The following is a 21,258-nucleotide window of genomic DNA, read 5'->3' as shown; positions in this document are numbered from 1 at the left end:
GTTCAATAAACCTTAGCATAAGGTGCGAGCCAGATGGTTTTATTATATCAGCATTTCCCAAACATTTGATATCTGGGTTAATTTTTCTTCTGGAATAAATGGAGGTCATATCACATTCAAAAAGATTAAATACCAGCTCCCTGGATGATGAGCATACGTTCTCCTTACAATGACAGGATTTTGTTGGCATCAGTCTGTCTCGGGAGCCAACGGAGCAGTGTGCCTTTGGGGATGAGGTCAAGCTGTTGGATGGTTGCAGCACCTTACAGTAGCTGTAGAGACCAATGTGGTAAATACGTGTTTTGTTGCGGCTGGGGCAGGTGAAGGGACCCAGTTGTGCTGCTGGCTTGAGTAATATTGTATTCCAGCATTTTGCCCTTCCATTTGTCCAGAGTCAGGACTCTGGGATGGAAGAACGATTGCTGGGCAATGGTGTTTTTGGGCAAAGCAAAAAACAGATAACATATGCAGAAGGCAAGGCATGCCAGAAACTGTGGCTGCTGTGCAATTTATTCAGAAGTCAAAGAATAAAACCGCTTCGTTATGTGTTTCAGAAAATATTGGCAGCTTGACATAACAAATAGAAGGGTACATAATGAACAGCCATCCCAAACTTTAGCCAAAGGTTCATAAGAAAAAACTAAGCGCTACAATATAACCAATGAGAAGCTGGCTGGCATAAAAGGCTAGCGTTATTGATTTGTTGATAAGACTTTGTCATTACGGAGATGGTTCCAAAGTATAATGACCTTTAGGCAGGCCATGGCATGAAGACACTCCAACAGTGGCTCGGAGGCAAAGCTATTCTTTAGAGTGGTCCAAGGTAGTTTACAATCACTTTGGTGGTAGAAATATTAAATGCTTGAAAGCAGGTTTCTAAACTGCTGGTGGTTTCAAACAAGAATATCCAGAGAGCTTCTGTTCAAACACTAAAACATCCAGTTCCTGTATATCAAAATATTCTCCAGTAGCCAAAACAGTGAAAGCTCAGCCAGTACAGGAAACGAGAATAATTAAAAGAGCTCCCACTTTTTTTAAAAATTGGAAGTGGCAATATAAGATAAGCTTACTGGAGTGTTTCATTCCAATATGAGCTAAGCCTAGAGGTGTGTTTCATTCAGCCAAGTAAATGTTTTAAAACATGTTTGTGTTGCCCTCTGTTTCCTCAATCATAGGCTCCTGGGTCAAATCCTATATTACATTTTCTTTGTGATTATACCAAAGATCTCTTTTCCCTTCTCTACAAATACTAGGATCAGTGTGGTAAAAACAACAATAGTATGGTGACTTATTTTGTATGATGAACAAGAGATAATTCAGATTATGATTTAAAGATACACAGTGCAACTCTGTGCATGATTTACTCAGAAGCAAGTCCCTCTGGGTTCAATGGGGTTTATTTCCAGATTAAGTTCATAGGAACGCAACCTAAATTGCTTCCTGATTATGGCAATAAATATTAAGTGCAGACACTAAAGGGTTATTTATTATTAGATCAATGTCAGGAAGTAAAACTGATTGCAGCTGTTAATTTTTATAACTGTAAAATACCTCTCAACACTCCTGTTGATCAACAAAAACCACACCCTTATACATGTTTTTATTTACGTATAATGGATGCAGAATGTGTTCTTGAATACCTTAGCAATATTTCTTGATAGAAAGAGAGGGCACCGTGCAGCCAAAGCTAGACATTTAGAAGTCACACTGATTTTATTTTACTGGAAAATTTAATGGGGATTTGGCTTCACTTAAATTTGGCTGCCATCCTTTGCGGCTTTAAGACAAGGATGAGGAAGCTGTGGAACTCTAGATGCTGTTGGATTACAACTCCTATCAGCCCTGCCCACTGGCACATGGTGGATGGGGCTGATGGGAACTGGAGTCCAACAAATCTGAAGGGCTGCAGGTTCTCCATCCATACATCAGTAATCTCATTCTTCAAAGCAGTATTAACACCTCATTCCATCCCTAAACTTCTATCAGCCATGTTTAGGCTTTAGTTTAGGCCTTGATCTCAGCCCCATCATGGCAAACCAGGTTATGATCTTCCCTCCAGTGTGCTCCTCTTTTCTCTGCTACGAGCTTGACAAAGTCAGCATGACTGGCATAGAGTTTCAGCTTTTCTCCAATGTCAACCCATTTCACTTTCCCAGCATCATCTCCTGCTTCCAAGTGTAAATTCTCCATTGCTTCACCTGTTATGCAAAGAGAGATTCTGGCATTAGTTTGAATCCTTTTAACCTACAGCACAACCCACTAAATCCTCCACCAGGACTTCTACCCCATGACAGCTTCCATGGCAAAGGACATAAGTAAACAGTTCTTTTCACCGAATACTCTTGTGACAGAAGTTCTCATACTTTCTGTAGATTTGACAGCCCACCTTGTCCCAAGGAATCAGGCTTGAACACAAAGGAAGGGTGATAGCTCAGTGGCAGAGTGCATATTTTGCATGCAGGAGGTCCCAGGTTCCATCACTAACATCTTCAGTTAGAGCTGGGAAAGATCCCTATCTGAATAGCCACTGCAATACTGAGCTAGATGAACCAATGGACTGGTTTGGTATGCAGAAACATAGGAGTCTGCTTGAAACTTAAAGCAACAAATGATAACAAGATGACATTTTTTGTGCAATGGTACCCATGTGCCACTTAGTCATCAGGAAACTTTTTTTGGTTTTTAGTGTTGAACTTTAAAAAAAATAACAATCTAGCATAACAATGCACAAGTAAGTGTGCCAACAATTAGGCATTCAAGTATTACTTAAATTTCTTTTTCTGTCCTCCTCTAACTTCCTATAGTCAAGAATGTGGGAGGAAAATGGTTAGCAACTGGAAAAATAATTATTATCCTTCCCATCTTCTAACAGAGATAATAATAATAATAATAATAATAATAATAATAATAATAATAATAATAAATAATTTTTTATTTATACCCCACCCTCCCCAGCCAAGGCCGGGCTCAGAGCGGCTTACAAGCAATAATAAAAACAAGATGAATGATTACAACTTAAAAACAAAAGTAAAGTACAACATTAAAATAATGGAACATTAAAATATTAAAATGTAGCCTCATCGTAGGAGGAGAAGGAAAAGAAAAAAGAGAGGGAATCAAATTGGCTCCAAGCTAAAGGCCAGGCAGAACAACTCTGTCTTACAGGCCCTGCGGAAAGAAATCAGATCCTGCAGGGCCCTGGTCTCATGAGGCAGAGCGTTCCACCAGGCCGGAGCCAGAGTTGAAAAGGCCCTGGCTCTGGTTGAAGCCAATCTAACTTCCTTAGGGCCTGGGACCACTAGGGTGTTGTTATTTATGGACCTTGAGGCTCTCCGTGGGGCATACAGATGAGGAACTTGTGGTCCTCCAGTTGTTAGACAATAGTTCCCATCATCCCTGTCCACTGGCCATGCTGGCTCGTGCTGAGAACTGTAATGCAGAACATCTGAAGGCCCCTGGTTCCCCACCCTTGTTCCAACAACATGACAATGGGTGTGGCCACAAGGAAGGCAGCATCCCTTACTCACCAGTTTCATCATGGTAGTTTACGGCTTCTGTCTCCATCCAAGCATTGTCTGTGTTACGAGGATCATCCACATACCCTTTGTATACCTGGAAAGCCAAGATACAGGCTGACAACCGTCCTGTTTACTATTTGGGCTCTTGCCCAATTAAAGAAGTCTTAGGCAGATAATCACGTGAGTTTGTCAACTAAATAAATCTGCAAAAAATGTGCAGATGAGATGGGAAATTTAAAGAAAAATATATTTGTTTTTGAATGGTGCATGCTTAAGTCACACCAGGTATCGTCTTGGAACAAGGAAAATGCCATTTAATGTATGCTTGCCACTGGCAGTTTCTAAAAGCACTTTTCTTTAAAATGTACTAAAAACGGAGTGGAGAGAATGTTGTACAGATTATTTTAATCAGTCCATTAAAGGTTGTTCTACTTCCTGCTACCAAAAGCTGCTTAATAAGAAGCTGCTACTCCTTGAAATGTAATTGAAAAGAGTTCCATCGACCTTCGCATGTAATATTTAATGGGCTTGCAAAATTATAACAGGAGCAGAGAGGGCACTCACCACAAAGTAATCTTGACTGAACAGCCTGTTCAGTTGTTTCTCCATCTCTTCCTTCTCAGCCTCCGTTTTCTGTAAGGAGTTCAAGGCCTCCTCGCTAAATTCTCTCTTTAGTGCAGCCGACATTTTTTCTCCTGGGTCTACCATGCCCTAAAATAAAAGGTTGTCACTTGTTACAACTTCCTTCAGAGCCTGGATGCTCTCCCTTTGAGGCTAATCCCACCTTTGTAGGGGAGGGCGATTTGTTAGTTAAAGCAGAGTTCCGTGCCCAGCGGAAGGATGAGGAGTACGTGCTGCATACTCTTGGTTGCTTTATTTACAGTTCAAAGCAGTTATATTACAGAAAGACATCTTGCCTCTGCCGGAGCAGAAAAGCATCCTCTCTCCTCGACAGCTTGGAGAGAAACAACACAGTGAAAAACAGGAAACCAGTGTACGTCACATCCAGTCTCCCTTTCCCGTGAGAAACTCCAACAGTACAGTACAGACTGTGGAATGTAAACACCTGTCTCGTGACAAGCCCTTTCGCTGCACAGTGAAGGAAAACAGAAACCAACATCCTCCCCCTTTCTGTGAACATCACTGGGCAGCGTGTTCGTACAATATCAGTACAAACCCAACTTCTGCACATAGGTACAGTGTTGATCCCTTGATACAATCTTGGATAATACATCAGCAGGAATTTTATTACCTGGCATATAGGACACCGTTACGAGTCCCTTCTGAATACATTCCCTAGCATGCTGCAATTTTAATTGCAAGTGCTTCGTGCTTTGCTTACAACCTTCAGACTTCAGCAAAGCCAAACATGCTTTGTTGTCCTGGTAAACCTGGATTGGACATTTGACAGGAATTTTCATATCTTTGCACAATTGTATCAACCATTCACAATCTTTAAGTGAATAAGACAGTGCATTCAGTTCAGCTTCACAAGTACTTAAGCTAACTGTTGTTTGCTTCTTGCATGACCAATCAAACAGACCCTGATTGTACATGTAGCAAACTCCAGACGTACTTTTCCTGTCTTCAGTGTCACTTCCAAAACTTGCATCTGCAAATATCTCAAGACCACCAGACTTCTGATTGTTAAATCTCAGTCTGTAATGCATAGTGCCTTTCAAATACCGCGCTATGCGTTTCAGAGCTTTCCAATCCTTGACACTAGGATTGTTGACTTGTCTGCTTAGCAAATTACAGCTAACAGCAATGTCTGGTCTTGAACATCTGGCAATGAAGTTTAGCTTGCCTAGCACACTTCTGTACAGTGTAGAGTCAGAAAATGCTTCTCCAGTGTCATCTACCTGATAACCTGTTGTCATCGGTGTGTCTACAGGGTTAGCATCCATCAGGTTTAGTTTGCTTAACACATCAGCAATTTTCCGTGACTGGTGTACTAGAATGTTACCATCTTGATCTCTTTCTATTTCCAGAGATAGGTAGTTGTTTACCTCACCAAGATCTTTCATGTCAAAGTGCTCTTTCAGTTGAGCTAGGGCGTTATTGTACATTGCGACATCTTTCCAAAAGAATAACAAATCATCAACATAAAACAAACAGTACAGTTTCTTTTGCCCCTCCTCTTTGACAAATACACATGGATCAGCTTTCCCTTGCTGAAAACCTAGAGAAAACAATACTTCAGTGAGTTTTGTGTGCCAACACCGTGCACTTTGTTTGAGACCATAAAGGGATTTCTTCAGAGCACAAACAAATCCCTGTTTTACCTGTACGCCATCAGGTGGAAGCATATAAAGTGATTCATCCAGAGATCCGTACAGAAAAGCTGTATTAATATCATGGTGACTAATGTGTAGATTTTCCTCTGCAGCTAGCTTGAGCATAAGCCTAATGCTTTCATACCTCACTGTGGGTGAGTAGGTCTCGTGATAGTCTTCACCTGGTACTTGTGCAAAACCTCTGGCTACCAATCTGGCTTTGTGTCTGACTATCTTGCCATTTTGATCAGTCTTCGCTTTGAAGACCCATTTGCTTCCAAGCAGTTTCATTCCTGGAACTACTGGAACTAGCTCCCATGTTTTGTTCCTTTCCAAGGAATCAAGCTCAGCCTTCATGGCATTTAACCATGGTTCAGCTTCCTTTGAATCCAAACCCTGGATTTCTTGGAAACTTGAAGGTTCAAATACCTTCTTGGAGCTTTTAACAGCTGTTACTGCTATCGTAGCAAATTCATCAGCAAATCTCTTTGGAGGTTTGCCTTTTGTGGCTCTCTGTGACCTACGAATTAGCCTTAAGTCTTCAACACTCTCCTCTTCCTTCTTAGGAGAAAAGCGACCTATTGTGAACAATGGTTCTTCCAATTCTTGATCAGAGCTTTCAGAGGGTCGCATAGAGGCTTTCGCACTCTTGAAATCCTCTGAATCACCCGATTCAGTTTCAGATTCAGACTCAGAACCTTCATCAGTGGGTGTGGGTTGTTGTGGTTGCTTCTGACTATCCTCAGTCTCATCACTGTCATCAGGATAACATTGGAAAATTCCCACATTCTCCCCCCACTTTGCATTGTATTCAACACTTCTCGTGAGCTTAATTGTCTTAGAGTCAGTCATCATTATTCTGTAAGACCCTTTCTGATAACCTAGAAAGATACCATGCAATCCACGCTTGTCTAACTTTGAATTTTGTGGTGAATGAACCCACATGTCAGAACCAAAAATTTTCATGTGTTTGATGTATGGCTTCTTGCCAAACATCTTCTCATAGGGGGTACAACCAATCGCTGAAGATAACCTGCGATTGTAACTGTAAACAAAACACGAGAGAGATTCGGCCCAATAACTCTCTGGAAGATTGGCATCATGCAGCAAGGTTTTTAACCCTTGAAGCAATGTCTGATTTGCCCGTTCCGCAAGTCCATTCTGCCATGGCGAGCGAGGACTAGACAAATCGTGTTGAATTCCTTTCTCAGTCAGAAAAGCTTCAAACTGCTGAGAAGTGAATTCTCCCCCGCGATCACTGAAAAGAGTCTTTATCTTCTTACCATGCACATTTTCCAACCAAGCACAGAATTCCTTGAACCTAGGAAAAGCCTCTGATTTCTGCTTGAGATTGTACACAAAAATATATCTAGAAAATGCGTCAATGAGAACCATGAAGTACCTATTTCCACCCAAAGAGGGCGCTAGTGGTCCAACCAAATCAGCATGAATAATCTGGTATGGTTCCGTAGCTTGCCTACTAGACACCTTACCTTTCGCAGCCATTTTCACCTTGTTTGCTGCGCATGCTTTGCACTTCATGTGGTACCTGCAGGGTCTAATAGTCATACCTTCAACCAAGGCAGGCATTTTAGATACTGCTTCAAAATGCAAATGACCAAATTTTCGATGAAAATCATGAATACATCCTGCATGCAAACTTTTGTTAGAACCTGCAATGCAACAAGTGTCATCCTGCACAACATCATCATAATACAAAACAAACAAACGATCAACATATTCAGCATGCAATTCATAGTCATTTTTCTTTGTGATGATGCACTTCTTGTTCTTGAAGGAAACGTCAATGTTCCGCTCATTCAGTTGTCCAACGCTGAGCAGATTATGTTTGGCGTCTGGCACGTAAAGGACATTCTGTATCGATAAGTCCAAACTGTGAAGAACAACAGTTCCGTAGCCTTTACTGGGAATAGTGTGGTCATCCGCCTGGTGAATCGCACCTTCCTGCGGTGTAAAAGACACAAAAAGTCTCTTATCGTTGCACATGTGGTGGGTCGCCGCCGAATCAACAACGAAGAAAGATCTAGACGTCTTCTGGACCTCTGCAACCTTTGGAGTGAAGCGTGAAACCATAGCCTTGTGCTGCGTTGTCCTAGACACCGGACCTTTGCCTTTGCCTCGGCCTTTTCCACGCGATGAGCTTTCGCTGCGCTGCTCTGTCTTGGCCCTGGGATATCTGCATTCCCTCTTCATATGGCCTAGACGTCCACACGAGTAGCATTTCACTGCCTTCAAAGCTTTGGCGCCATCTGGTGGTTCCACTGCACTATGGGATGACGTCTGTGAAGACTCCCCCTTGCCCATGCAGCTAGCACCCCGGCGATCTGCTTCATTTAACACCACGGCAGTAACAAAGTCCACTGTTAGCTGAGCTGTTGGCTGCACAGCAATCTGGGTTGCAACAGACTCCCAACCTGAACCCAAAGATTGTAGTATCATGAAAGAATACACAGCCTCTGGAAAGTTGAGTCCTCTCTGTTGCAGCTCATGTCTCAGATTTTGCATCTCCATCAGATGTAAACGCACATCTCCACCTTCAGCAAGAGCCATATTATGCAGCTTGTTAAAGTAAAACATAGTAGATCCAGCTTCTGTCCTTAAGTGAGCCTCTCTCAAAGAATCCCAAATTTCTCTGGCTGAGGTCTTATCACGCAATAGACAGAGCTCTTCTGGGGATACTATCAATGTAAGTGTTCCCCGTGCTTTGGAATCCTTAACTTTCCATGCATCTGTAACTGGAGCTGGGGGGGTTTCTGTAATGACCTCAAACAAACCCTCTTTCCGCAGAATTGCCTCTGCATACAAAACCCAGTCGGCATAATTCTTCTTGTTGAGCTTAGGAATCCCACAAGCATCCTGAAGGGCCATCATGACTCTGGCATTAGCCTTCAGCGTCATATATGCTGCTTTAAATCTTGCTGCGTCACTGCTGCACCTGCTTTATTCCAAAAGCGCACTTAAAAGTTACTTTCGATTTCCCCAGCTTAGTAACTTGAGCCTGGGAGCCATTTTCCTATTCCCGGCAAAACGGCTTTAAAAGTTCAAAGTCCAGCCATAAAGCCATTAACTAGAAGCTGGCAGGCTGCCCGGAGCAGTAGCAACATACCTCATCAATCATGTTTATGCGCAGAGCAGATTCCAATCCGATCTGTCCCTCTGCATTCCGATCCTTTGCCGGCACTCCGATTCGACTTCTGGAGCCCATAACCATGTGTTAGTTAAAGCAGAGTTCCGTGCCCAGCAGAAGGATGAGGAGTACGTGCTGCATACTCTTGGTTGCTTTATTTACAGTTCAAAGCAGTTATATTACAGAAAGACATCTTGCCTCTGCCGGAGCAGAAAAGCATCCTCTCTCCTCGACAGCTTGGAGAGAAACAACACAGTGAAAAACAGGAAACCAGTGTACGTCACATCCAGTCTCCCTTTCCCGTGAGAAACTCCAACAGTACAGTACAGACTGTGGAATGTAAACACCTGTCTCGTGACAAGCCCTTTCGCTGCACAGTGAAGGAAAACAGAAACCAACACGATTATCATTATAAAAACCATATCAAGGGGTAAGGCAGGGATGATATGAAATATGACAACGGCAGATGATAGTTTAAAAAATGAAAAACAATAGAGATATCTGATGACAGATCTCTTGATATGTCAGTTATGCCCTTACTCACGGCCTAATATGCCACGTTAACAATGAATAGCCAGCTGCTGAGTGTTGTTAGTTTTTCTGGGTGTAGCTCAGGGGTGAGGAACCTCAGGCGGGGGGTGGGGGGTAATGCAGCTGTTCAAATCTCTCTATCTGGCACTCAGAACTTTCCCCAGACTGCCGCCACTCTCTGCAAGCCACAGCCCTCACTGGCTCTGCTTTAAACTCATGTTTTTGCCTGGCTGGAATGTGCCCTTGAACTGTGACAGTACCTCTTGCTCATCTGGATGAAGGAATCACAGAATCATAGAGTTGGAAGGGACTCAAGGGTCATCTAGTCCAACCCCCTGCAATGCAGGAATCAATACAGAGGGGATCAGTGGTACCTCAGGTTAAGAACATAATTCGTTCTGGAGGTCTGTTCTTAACCTGAAACTGTTCTTAACCTGAGGTACCACTTTAGCTAATGGGGCCTGCTGCTGCTGCCGTGCCGCCGGAGCATGATTTCTGTTCTCATCCTAAAGCAAAGTTCTTAACCCGAGGTACTATTTCTGGGTTAGCTGAATCTGTAATCTGAAGCGTCTGTAACCTGAAGCGTCTGTAACCCGAGGTACAGGAGCTAGTGTGCAGCCCTCAGAAGGAAATGTGGCCCTCAGGATGAAAAAGGTTTTCCTCTCCTGGTGAAGATTTTAGTAATCCTTTTAGTAATCCTTCAAATGCTTAGCAAGAAAGGGAGCTGTGACACACACACTGAGTCTTTTGGAGACCAGCACATTTTTGAAAACCGATTCTGTCAATTCTCTCTTCTCACCCCTGGAATGGCCCATTCCCCGCAGTCCTTCCTTTTGATTGCGATGAACTGCAAGATACTTTTGCCAGACGCTGGGTGAGCTACTTTACTGCCACTGCCGTCTCTCTTCCACCTGCAAAGAGTAACAGGGAAAAAAAGATTAATCTGTGGTTCAGCTCAAGACATGCAGGAAAACGCCACTTCAGATGTAACATCAAACCATAGCTATCAGCCCAATGCCTGCATACTTCCCACTCACACCACATGCTCAGATTCTCTTGCTTGCAATTTAGCTGCAAGACACAATTTGCTGCTACTTCTGAACCATGTTTCGCCGGATTTTGTTGCAGTTGCAAATGTAAGGCTTGCTGCTGAACTGGAAGTGAGGGAGGTAAACAGAGGAAATGAAGAGAAGAAGGAGAGAGTGTGTGAGCTCTGGGCTCATTCATACAGTTCCACAGTTTGGTATTCTGTCTGAACCCACCCAGAACATTGGAACTGAAATGAATGTGAAAACCTTGGGTCTGCTCAGCAAGGATGCATTGTGGGGGCTCAGGCAACATAGCAATTGCTTCCATATAGTTTTTTAAGCCCTCTTAAAGTAGAATTAGAAGCAATATCATGATCAGCATTTTTAATATTTGACATATTGACTTGAACGTAAAATATTCCCATTTGACATCATCTGGAATGATATTACTTACTTAGTTACAAGAGGATCTACAGCATGATTTGGTCCCCAACGCCCCAAGAGACCTCGGCCCACTAATCCTGTCCTGCCTACAGGATTCCTGAAAAACAACAGAGCACAAATGAATGCCTGGATACGATCCAAAGGCCCACACAACTGAAGTTCCACATGGCCAAAGAAGATTGCAGCTCATCTTTCTTGAACAGCAATGCCCCCTCTTAACCAAATGCCACTTAGCACACTACTTTTGAAACATGGAAGCCTTTCAAATGCAGTCTGTGATACAGAATTGGGAGCGGGATGGATCTGCTGTTCAAAGACCAAAACCCTACTGGGCATGTCTAGCCTCTTTGGTGCACCCAAAATAGGTCTTCGAAGCATATGTCTTTTTAAAAATATTTAACGAAACAGTGTTATGACAGTGTTATAGCAGGGGTTCCCTAACTGTGGTCTGTAGACCACCAGTGTATTCATATTGATTTTTAATTGCATTTTAATCGTTCATCTTATTTTTCATATCTTTTTGTTGTATTACAATGTAAGGGAAATAGTATTATTATAAAATACTATGTAAGAAATAAAAGCAATTACATACAGCATCTAGCACACTGCATTACAATTGCTACAATAGGCGGGGGGGGCGGATGATTGGGAACAAATGGCTTGCAGGGTATTCAAGATTTTGTTAGAGATGTTTTTCTTATATTCTCATTTTTTAGAATGCATTTTAAAAGCATGTAATAGTTTCAGTGTTTTCTTTTTAAATGCTAAAGTCCTGAATATAATTTTCTGAGGAATAAGAATGTATAATCTGGTTTACATGCCTAATGCACTATCAAGGAGTTTACATTAAATACACAGTTAAGAAAAACATTATCAAGAACAACTCATGGAGCTATGAAACAGCATGAGATAAACCTTTTCTTCCTGCTTCATTCTTTACACTTGGGCCACATAACAACCATTACTTTGCCTTTCACATAATAGCAATACTGGTTGAAGTTATGCTCTTTTAATTGTCTTTTAAACCCATGGTCCTAATGGCAATCAAGGCTTCAGAAAATAGCTTCAGAAGAGTTTTAGCTTGGAAACTTGCAAATATGTATTGGACACACATTTTAGCAGACAGGCAACCAGGATTCTGAACCAGTGAATCAGTGCTGACCTCAGGTTATTTCCACTAAGGTATGTGATCAGAGGGAGGCGGGTGGCGCTGTGGGTTAAAGCCCCAGCGCCTAGGGCTTGCCGATCGAAAGGTCGGCGGTTCGAATCCCCGCGGCGGGGTGCGCTCCCGCTGTTCGGTCCCAGCGCCTGCCAACCTAGCAGTTCGAAAGCACCCCTGGGTGCAAGTAGATAAATAGGGACCGCTTACTAGCGGGAAGGTAAACGGCGTTTCCGTGTGCGGCTCTGGCTCGCCAGAGCAGCGATGTCACGCTGGCCACATGACCCGGAAGTGTCTTCGGACAGCGCTGGCTCCCGGCCTCTTTGAGTGAGATGGGCGCACAACCCTAGAGTCTGTCAAGACTGGCCTGTACGGGCAGGGGTACCTTTACTTTACCTTTATGTGATCAGATCCAGACCTTCACTCACAGACTTTTGATGCATGCACAAGCACTAACACAGAATGTCAAATACCTGGGCCTCCCATCTTCCACATGATAGAAACCATTCTGGCTCCTCCTCTCCACTTGCCCATCCTTCTCGTTGAACTTTGGAGAAAAGTTTTTCACCCTTTTCAAGAAAATAATAACAAAACTGAAATAAACAATTTAAAAACCCTTCAACGTGCATTACCAACATCCCAGTTTCTATGGAACTTATTTCCAATGTTAGCTGTATTCAGGATCACAACTTGGCAGCCCAATCCTATCTGGTAAGATGTCCTTTACTGTAATCCTTTTGCCCTATCCTCAAACTGTCTATCAGATTCTTCAGTCTGTTTTCGCATTACTGTGTGTGCTCTTTGGCTTGCTCATTTCATTTGTGCTTCTCTGTGATATCCATGTGCTTGGCATGAGTTTGTGTGCCAACTGTTAGAAAAAGTTTGTGGTGTGCAGGTATGTAGGGAATTGGACTTGTGTTGGGGTGCTCTTTTTGGGATGGTTGCAGGGCACATGCCATCTTTGTCTAGCCAGGACCTACCTAATGCAATGATGAAGGGCAGACTTTCATTTTTCATTGCTTGACAGATGCCAGTTACAGACAACTTAGTTAAAAGGCTGCATTTTAAGCTTAGCATGGACAGCCTAGAGTTTCGTGTAGGTGGGAGAAGCATTCTGCTTTCAAGCATGTGCACATCTGACCTATCTTTTTTAGACAAAAGCTGTCTCCTTCTCTAGCCCTTACATAAAGAAGTTTGTAGCCCAAGGCCAGTGCTTGTTTGGCAACAATTTGGCAGCTGCTTGATCGCAGACTGTCTCTTGATTTTCTCACACAGTCAGAGAGCGAGCGGTAAAACTTCTAGTTATTTAATGGTTCAAAAGAATAAGTCATAATGACATCAATTTTGCACTAAACAAACAATGCTAATATTTGGCTTTTTTCAAATCATGCTTATTTTTAGCATTGTGGCTGCTAAAATCTGGGGACACTAGGTAGCTGTGCTATATGAAAATGGCAAAGTTCTTCCCTGTGACACAGCCAAGTTACGTTGCTAGGCTCAGTTGTCACCCTGGCCTGCAAATAACCCTTCAGTACATGCAGGACAATGCATGATAAACTCCTCCATTATGTAAACCAAGAGAGGACTAGATTTATAACTTTGCTTCTAGTAAAGTAAGACCTTCATGCTTCGATTTGTCACTTGGTGGTCTGGAATTAAGCTAGTAAATCTCCTTAAGGTTTTAAAACTGCTTTGAGGGTTTTTGTTTTTTACAACTAAGTGGTCTATACATTTTATGAAACAAAATAAATAAAAGGTGGTAGTTTAAAGCTACCAGTGTTGTATAGATGGTGCTGGATGTGGACTCACGGCAACTGTTTAAATTCTCCCACAAGCATGCAATGATTTTTATGAACTTCTTTAAAAAATGTGTTTTCTACCTTCCAGAACCTCTGAAAAAGGGCATGCCACAATAAATATATACAATATCAAATGCATGATAAAATTAAAGAATGCATCCTTTACTTTTGCATTTGTGGATTGGGAACAAGCCCTACAAATTTATAAAGTGCTTAACTTGGCTACTGTTGGTAGCTTCCCCAATCCCACCACCCCATATCAAAATTAAACACTTTGGTTAATTTGTAGGATCTCAGCACAATTCCTCTGGAATTGTATTCATGCCTAGTAATACGTTTGCTATTACCAGACGAAATAAGATAAAGGAAGCACCTTATCCAAAGCTGCTGCTATATTTAAGTTTAGTTGCTAGTCAACAGCTGGAAGGATTAAGTGGCAGTGCCAACTCACCAAGCAGAAGGGAGGGCTTCCCCCTTGAGCCTTCATTATTCCCTGCCACTCTCACCAAAGGTGTCATGGACTTTGAAGACACTGGAACTCAGGACGAAAGGGGAAAACGTCCTAAGAGGAAGGCACGTTTGGCAAACTCACACCATGATCAACTCCCACCTGGAAACCTATGTCCCCACTGTGGAAGGAGGTGTGGATCCAGAATAGGCCTCCACAGTCACTTACGGACTCACTGTTAAGACCGTGCTCATGGAAGACAATCTTACTCGGCTACGAGTGATAGCCAAAGGAGGAGGAGGAGGGTGTGCACAAATAGGAATATTATATAAATAACAAATAGCTACGAGTGATCGCCAAAGAAGGAAGAAGACGACTCCCTGCCACTGTCAGAAAGCATGTATGCATTAGCAAACCTTACATAAAATATTTGCTGCCCTTGATATAACTACAGTTAGAAGTGCAATGAACAGAGCTGGATTTTTACGTGTCAACGAGATTCCAAAATTTACCCTATAAGTGCCAAAATCTGTACAGCAAGCTATTTCCACAATGGTGAGCTTAAGCACTGCATATTCTAACTGCAGCATTTGTGGCTCCCTTAGTCCAAAATTTAAGTCCCATTTAAGTCTTGGGGTATAAATAACCTGAACTGGAACTGTATTATTGCTTGTTATCTGCCCTGAGCCTGCCCTTGGCTAGGGAGGGCGGGGTATAAATAAAAAATTATTATTATTAATTATTATTATTATTATTCAGCAACCTCCCTGGAGAACTTAATAGCTGAACACAACTCCTCTTTCAACAGTTTCTCTCATAACTAAGAACAAAGGCAATATATGGTCACATTCATAAATATTATGCCCACCATTTACTTTTAGTCAGGCAAAAGCTAAGTCATTCTCAAAAACAAGCCCTCCCCTTTTACTGCACCCCATTAGTCAACCAACAATGCTCACCCAATTTCTGGATCTGCCCATTTAGGTCCTGCCAAAACAGATTGCGCTGTATATTCCACAGGGCTGTAATCCTCCCATTCAGTTGACCAATCCACCTTATCGTTGGGAACTCCGCTGCGCTCAATGCTTGATCCTGGATATGGGGAGGTCCTTGCTTTGTTATGCAAATTTTCTCTTGCATCTTTACAATTCGACATTTTAGCAGCCTTGCTGTGAAACCAACTTCCTGAAGATGGGCTGTAGAAAAATAGAAGGAGTTGCACACAAAGGGGAAAATAAACTTGATGTAATGCTGTGCGTTGCAGGATTGGGACATTTCATACATAGTAAATTGCATACAAACACCATCAATATCACAGCCATCCAGGAAAACTCCACATCTTGTGTGATTTAAGTGCTAAATAACCAACTGTTAGGAATGTGGGCAAGTGGGGAAAGTTCATCCTCCCCCAGGAGGATGGCCCAGTCTGTTGAAAATGAGATTCTTAATCTCAGGGTCATAGGCTCAAGGCCCAAATTGGGCAAAAGATTCCTGCATTGCAAGGGGGTTGGACTAGATGACCTTGCGGTCCCTTTGAACTCTGCAATTCTATAATTCTATGAAGGTGGAAATTTCCTTACACAAGCTGTTGACCTATCAACCTGTTACTGGAAAAATCCAAGGGCTCCCGTGGACAAAAAGTAAAGACACCAACCAGAGTAAATTGGAGCAAATCAGCAGCCTGTAGGCTTCGCCTTTATTGAACTGTTGCAGCAGGGTGTTCCCCTCACTCGCAGGAGAGAGGAAAAGACACAGAAAATGGTGTGCAAGACCTTATAAAAACTTTTGAAATTCGCCTCCTCTAGGTCAAGCCCACCCCCAGAAACATCATGCATATATTACAGAAAGGAGGGGTTGAGGGAGGAGTTGTGGTGGTAACCTGAGTGTCCTGTCACCTGGCTGGTTCCCCTCTACCCCTCCCCATGAGTCATTCTCCGAAGACAAAAGGTAGTCGCAGTTTCCTGCCCCCTGAGGGAAGATCCAATCACTGTCCTCTGCCGTGGTTTTCCAGGCTAGTGCCTGTGGTTTCTAGACAAACTGCTTGTAGTTTACTGGTAGGCAGGGATTGCTTTAGCTAAAAGATAACTTGAATACTGGTAGAATTTCTTTTCTCTACCCCCCCCCTTCCAGACAGAGGACAATCAGGATCACAAAGAACTTGCATATGGGAGTGGATTCGGCAGAGGACAGTGATTGGATCTTCCCTCAGGGGGCAGGAAACTGCGACTACCTTTTGTCTTCGGAGAATGACTCATGGGGAGGGGTAGAGGAAGCAATATTGCTTCCTCTGCTACTGAGCCATGAGTGAGTGATGATAGGATTGCAGCCAAACCACAGTCACTGAGAAATAAGGAGGTGGTATAAAAGCAGAGACATCACCTTGCCAACAAAGGTCCGTATAGTTAAAGCTATGGTTTTCCCAGTAGTGATGTATGGAAATGAGAGCTGGACCATAAAGAAGGCTGACTGCCGAAGAATTGATGCTTCTGAATTATGGTGCTGGAGGAGACTCCTGAGAGTCCCATGGACTGCAAGAAGAACAAACCTATCCATTCTGAAGGAAATCAGCCCTGAGTGCTCACTGGAAGGACAAATCGTGAAGCTGAGGCTCCAATACTTTGGCCACCTCATGAGAAGAGAAGACTCCCTGGAAAAACTCTGATGTTGGAAAAGATGGAGGGCACAAGGAGAAGGGGACGACAGAGGACGAGATAGTTAGACAGTGTTCTCGAAGCTACCAGCATGAGTTTGACCAAACTGCGGGAGGCAGTGGGAGACAGGAGTGCCTGGCGTGCTCTGGTCCATGGGGTCACGAAGAGTCAGACACGACTAAACGACTAAACAACAACGAATGTGTATAAAGGTTAAAATGCACACCTAAGGGAAAACTCACCATCACCACTAATGAACACTGAGTATGATCAGTAGCCATGGAACACTGAATGTTAGTTGGAAAAGAAAGTCAGCAAAGGACAATTAGGGGACAGGGAGAGAGAGAATGGAGTATCTTGGAGGAAGGTGTGGTGGCTGGAAACCTGAATAAGAGCACTGCTTTTAGGAGGCGAGATACACTGCAACGTTTTGTTGCAGGCTCCATTTCCGCTACACAGTTGTTCCACCAAGAAGCAAACTTGCTCCCACCTTTCAACATTCTAGCCAAGGAGCTTAAAGGCGCTAGCTAGAGTAACTCAGAAACCCTTATGCTTACATTTAAAACGCATAAAATTTAAATGCATTTTATTAATTTTCCATATCAATACAATTAAGTTGGCTGTGAAAACTATTAGGCTACCAGCATTATCATTCTGACATTATTCCCCACACATTTAGGAGCCCTTGCTCACTGATCTATGTAGAAAGCAGGAGTGTAATACTAGACCTTGGGACAAATACCTGTAGGCTAGATTCCTGGCTGCTTGAAATAGTGGGTAGAAGTAAGTGCAGGAAGAAGACTTAGCAGCAACAGCAGTTAAAGTCACAGTGAGAGAAACCACGGTAACTGTCCGGGCCAGGAAACCCCTTGCCATCCCATGCAGTAAGCACAAAGAGAAATGCCCACCAGTTGTGGAGCAACCTGGAAAGTCAGGAAACCAAATAGAAAACATCTTAGCATTCCCCGCAAGACAAACTGACAAGTCACTTCACAATTTATACTTTCTACAAATTACGGGGCGGAAGGCAGGTATTGTTGCAAATATTACATAAGACTTGCTACCTTTATTTTATGTAAGTTGCCATTCACTGTTAACAATTAAAGTAAACTTGCTCCCAAGATTTGGCTTGCGTAGCCGAAGATAAAACACATTTTTGCATTTTAATCTCCACAAGTATCGGTTGTTGCATTTATCTAGGACTAGCCATTTTGCAACTTACACCAACGTATGAAATGAAATAAGACTGCACTGCACTGCAGTGCGATCCTATTCTTATTTACCCAGCAGTAAGTCCCACTGAGTTCAATGGGAGTTGCTTCCAAGACTGCATCTTGGTTTTTGTGGCAATTTAAGTAAACTATTCAGATTAGAAAGCACAGATTTAAATCCTTAACATTAGTCAACATTTTTCATTTACATATCACAGGGTTGGACTGTTGTCGTCCCCCCCCCCCCCAAAAAAAAATGTATTGCAGTTTTTAACGTAACTGTTAAATTGTGTTGATTTTGTTCTAAATAAAAATATGCCCTTTTCCCTTATGGGGTATCCAAGAGCCCATATAGAGTCCTTACATAGGTTCCCTATTGGTAGGAGAAAATAACAGAGGCCAACCAGAGAATATTGAGAAGCAAAGCAGCTAGTAAGCTTGATCTTTATTGATCTGTTGCAACAGGGTGCTCCCCTCACACGCAGGAGAGGAAGAGGACCCCCAAAATTGATGTGCCAGGGTTTATAAAGACTTTTGAAAATCCCATTCTGTAGATCAAGACCACCCCCAGAAACATTATGCATACATCACAGAAGGGGTGTAACCTAAGACCACCCCTCCGATACATCCCACCTACATCAGAAATTTAAATGTTGCTTTTCTCCTCTCACAGTTTATCTCCTGTCTGGCAAGTTACTTGATTGGATTGCCTGGGGTGCCTGGCCATTCTTTTGTAGTGTTAAAATACTTATTTCCTGGGCCAGGTCACACCTTATTCAAACAGACATATCTTGTGAGGAAAGAGACAATGGGGAGGCTTTTCCAGTTTAACCTTGCAGAGAAAGGATTTGGTCAGTTGGTCAGTTTAGGAATCAAAATGGTTCCAGGTTGGTCTTCCTGTGTTGATCTATGTATGTGCAGTTATGAACATTGCCATATATCTAATACCATAAAATTCCTATCACAATTTACAACTAGGCAGAACACTTGCAATTATTTTAGTAGGAGTACTTTATACCTATATGCATTGAATTATACTGTGACATTTTCATACTGGGTACCAAGGCACGAAACCTTGTGCTTTTAACAGTTGAAGAGAGGACATTCTAGCAAGTTTAGCTTTTCTTGCGCCTGCATTAAGGCTGTATCTGGCAACATTATACATCTGGCATCATAACCAGCAGGGTGCAGATGGCAATATTCTTCTACACATCTATTGAGGGTTCAGAAACATTTTATTACAGGATAAAACCCATAAACAAACAACGCTGCTTTGCTATACTCAGACAGGCATATGACTAGCCAGTCAACAACTATTTGCATTTTTTTAAAGGATGTCTTATGTTTTTGCATTGTAAAACACCCTGATATTCATAACATTGTAGCATTCGAAGGATCCCAACTCCCCATGGTCATTTAATTCAGCCCCCTGCAATGCTGAAATCACAGCCAAAGAATCCCTGGTAGATGGTGGTGGTCATCCAACCTCTTGTTTAAAAAAGCTCAATGGAGTTTTCCTAAGGGAAAGCTATTCCTAATGTTTATTCAGACTCTCCCTTCTGGTACATTTTAGTCCATATCATCATTACTGCTATATATTTATTTACACTCCGCCTTTTTCCCTGACTGAAGGCAGCTTACAAATAAAAAATAGGAACAGCTAAAAACATAGGGATTATTATTGTTGTTGTTATTAGGTGTTATAGAAACAATTCTGTAAACAAATATCCATTGAAGTAACTATTGTTATATATTTATTTACGCCCCGCTTTTTTCCTTGACCAAAGGCAGCTTACAAAACAAAGAACAGTTAAAAACATAGGGTTATTATTAGGTGTTATAGAAACAGTTCTATAAACTAAATATTCATTGAAGTAATTGTTGTTACATATTTATTTATGCCCCGCCTTTTTCCTTGACCGAAGGCAGCTTACAAAACAAAGAACAGTGAAAAACACAGGATTATTATTAGCTGTTATAGAAACAGTTCTATAAACAAAATATCCATTGAAGTAACTATTGTTAGCCTTTTTCCTTGACTGAAGGCAGCTTACAAAAAAAAAGTTAAAAACATAGGGATCACTATTATTATTGGGTGGTATAGAAACAGTTCTATAAACAGAATAAATATCCATTGAAGTAATAGCCGAGGCATAAATATGTTTTGTTCTTTTATCTTTTTTGCTCTGAGGTGTTCTATTCTGATTTTTGTTTTACTATGAAGCGAAATATGAAATTCCCCACTCAGCCGTAAAAGCTCACGGGGCTGCCTCCTGTCAGGCGAGCCTACCTCACAAGGGTCGTCGTGGGCTTTGCGCTTTGCGCTTCAGAGGAAAGGGAGGGATAGATCAATGTGGGTCTAGATAAGAGCCGTGTAACATTTGTTCCGTATGTATACGCGTCTCTGCATACATATTTCTAGAACCGAAATACAGATCGCATCTCATTTATTTTTGACATTCGCATTATCTATACAGAAAAAAAGCGCGGGAACTGGCGAGGGGGGGAGGGGACCGGCCTCCCCTCCCCCTCTCGCTCTCTCCTCAGCACTCACCCCCCGCAAAGCTTCCTCTCTTCAGCCCTTTTTTTCCTCCCAAGCCGCCGTTCAGACAAATCTCTGCTCCGTGATTGGCTGCGACGAGGACAAAAAAGAAAAACCGTCGCCGCCCTTACCCAATGGGCCACGTCCGTGTGTCTTTCATCCCGCCTCCCTCCACCCCTCAGGGAAATGAAGCCGGTGGATTAGCGGCGTCTCGTTCGCCCCGCCTATTCTGGATGGTCGATAGGGCAGCGCGGGTGGCGATGTGTTGACGTCGCCTGTCACCTTTCCTCGAAAAACAAAAACAAAAAGCGCTTGTACGTCACACGTCGCCAGTATTCTGATTGGGTTTCAGACGAAGGAGAGGCGTCAGGCCTTTACCACTGCCCTCTCGCCTTTCCACACATAGAGGTAGAAATATAGACTCACACACCATCCAAGAGGCTGCGAATAAGCAAAAAATTAATAGGGAACCGCATAGGTCGGAACCCATGGAGGTTTCCCTA

General features: G+C 42.6%; 1 protein-coding gene across 4 annotated transcripts; it reads right to left on the bottom strand.

Annotated features, from left to right (window-relative positions):
- Nucleotides 1-18: 18 nt before the first annotated feature.
- NUDT9 (nudix hydrolase 9) lies at nucleotides 19-21,113 on the bottom strand. 4 transcript variants are annotated; one of them, XM_083398592.1, is made up of 9 exons: nucleotides 20,768-21,113; nucleotides 17,745-17,925; nucleotides 15,311-15,547; nucleotides 12,578-12,673; nucleotides 10,956-11,042; nucleotides 10,273-10,384; nucleotides 4,083-4,229; nucleotides 3,528-3,612; nucleotides 19-2,198 (listed from the first exon to the last, which is right to left on the bottom strand). In XM_083398592.1, exons 2-9 carry the CDS (start codon nucleotides 17,876-17,878, stop codon nucleotides 2,005-2,007), a joined length of 1,092 nt encoding a protein of 363 aa, XP_083254718.1. In that variant the 5' UTR covers nucleotides 17,879-17,925; nucleotides 20,768-21,113; the 3' UTR covers nucleotides 19-2,004. The 4 variants fall into 4 exon arrangements, with proteins under 4 accessions (XP_083254718.1, XP_083254719.1, XP_083254717.1 ...); XM_083398593.1 differs by having other exon boundaries at nucleotides 20,887-21,113; XM_083398591.1 differs by having other exon boundaries at nucleotides 20,504-20,808.
- Nucleotides 21,114-21,258: the final 145 nt, after the last annotated feature.

Source organism: Podarcis tiliguerta (genome assembly GCF_965153285.1).
Source record: "Podarcis tiliguerta genome assembly, chromosome: 9".
NCBI lineage: Eukaryota > Metazoa > Chordata > Lepidosauria > Squamata > Lacertidae > Podarcis > Podarcis tiliguerta.
Note: the sequence above shows the minus strand (reverse complement) of the source record. Positions and strands in the feature narration are given on the sequence as shown.

Coding starts and splice junctions, on each gene's coding strand:
- NUDT9 (XM_083398592.1), bottom strand. CDS start 17,878: ATGGCAAGGGGTTTCCTGGCCCGGACAGTTACCGTGGTTTCTCTCACT. Junction 10,385..10,955: donor GTAGATCCTCTTGTAACTAA/GTAAGTAATATC, acceptor TACTCTTTGCAG/GTGGAAGAGAGACGGCAGTG. Junction 3,613..4,082: donor TCAGTCAAGATTACTTTGTG/GTGAGTGCCCTC, acceptor TTGGCTTTCCAG/GTATACAAAGGGTATGTGGA.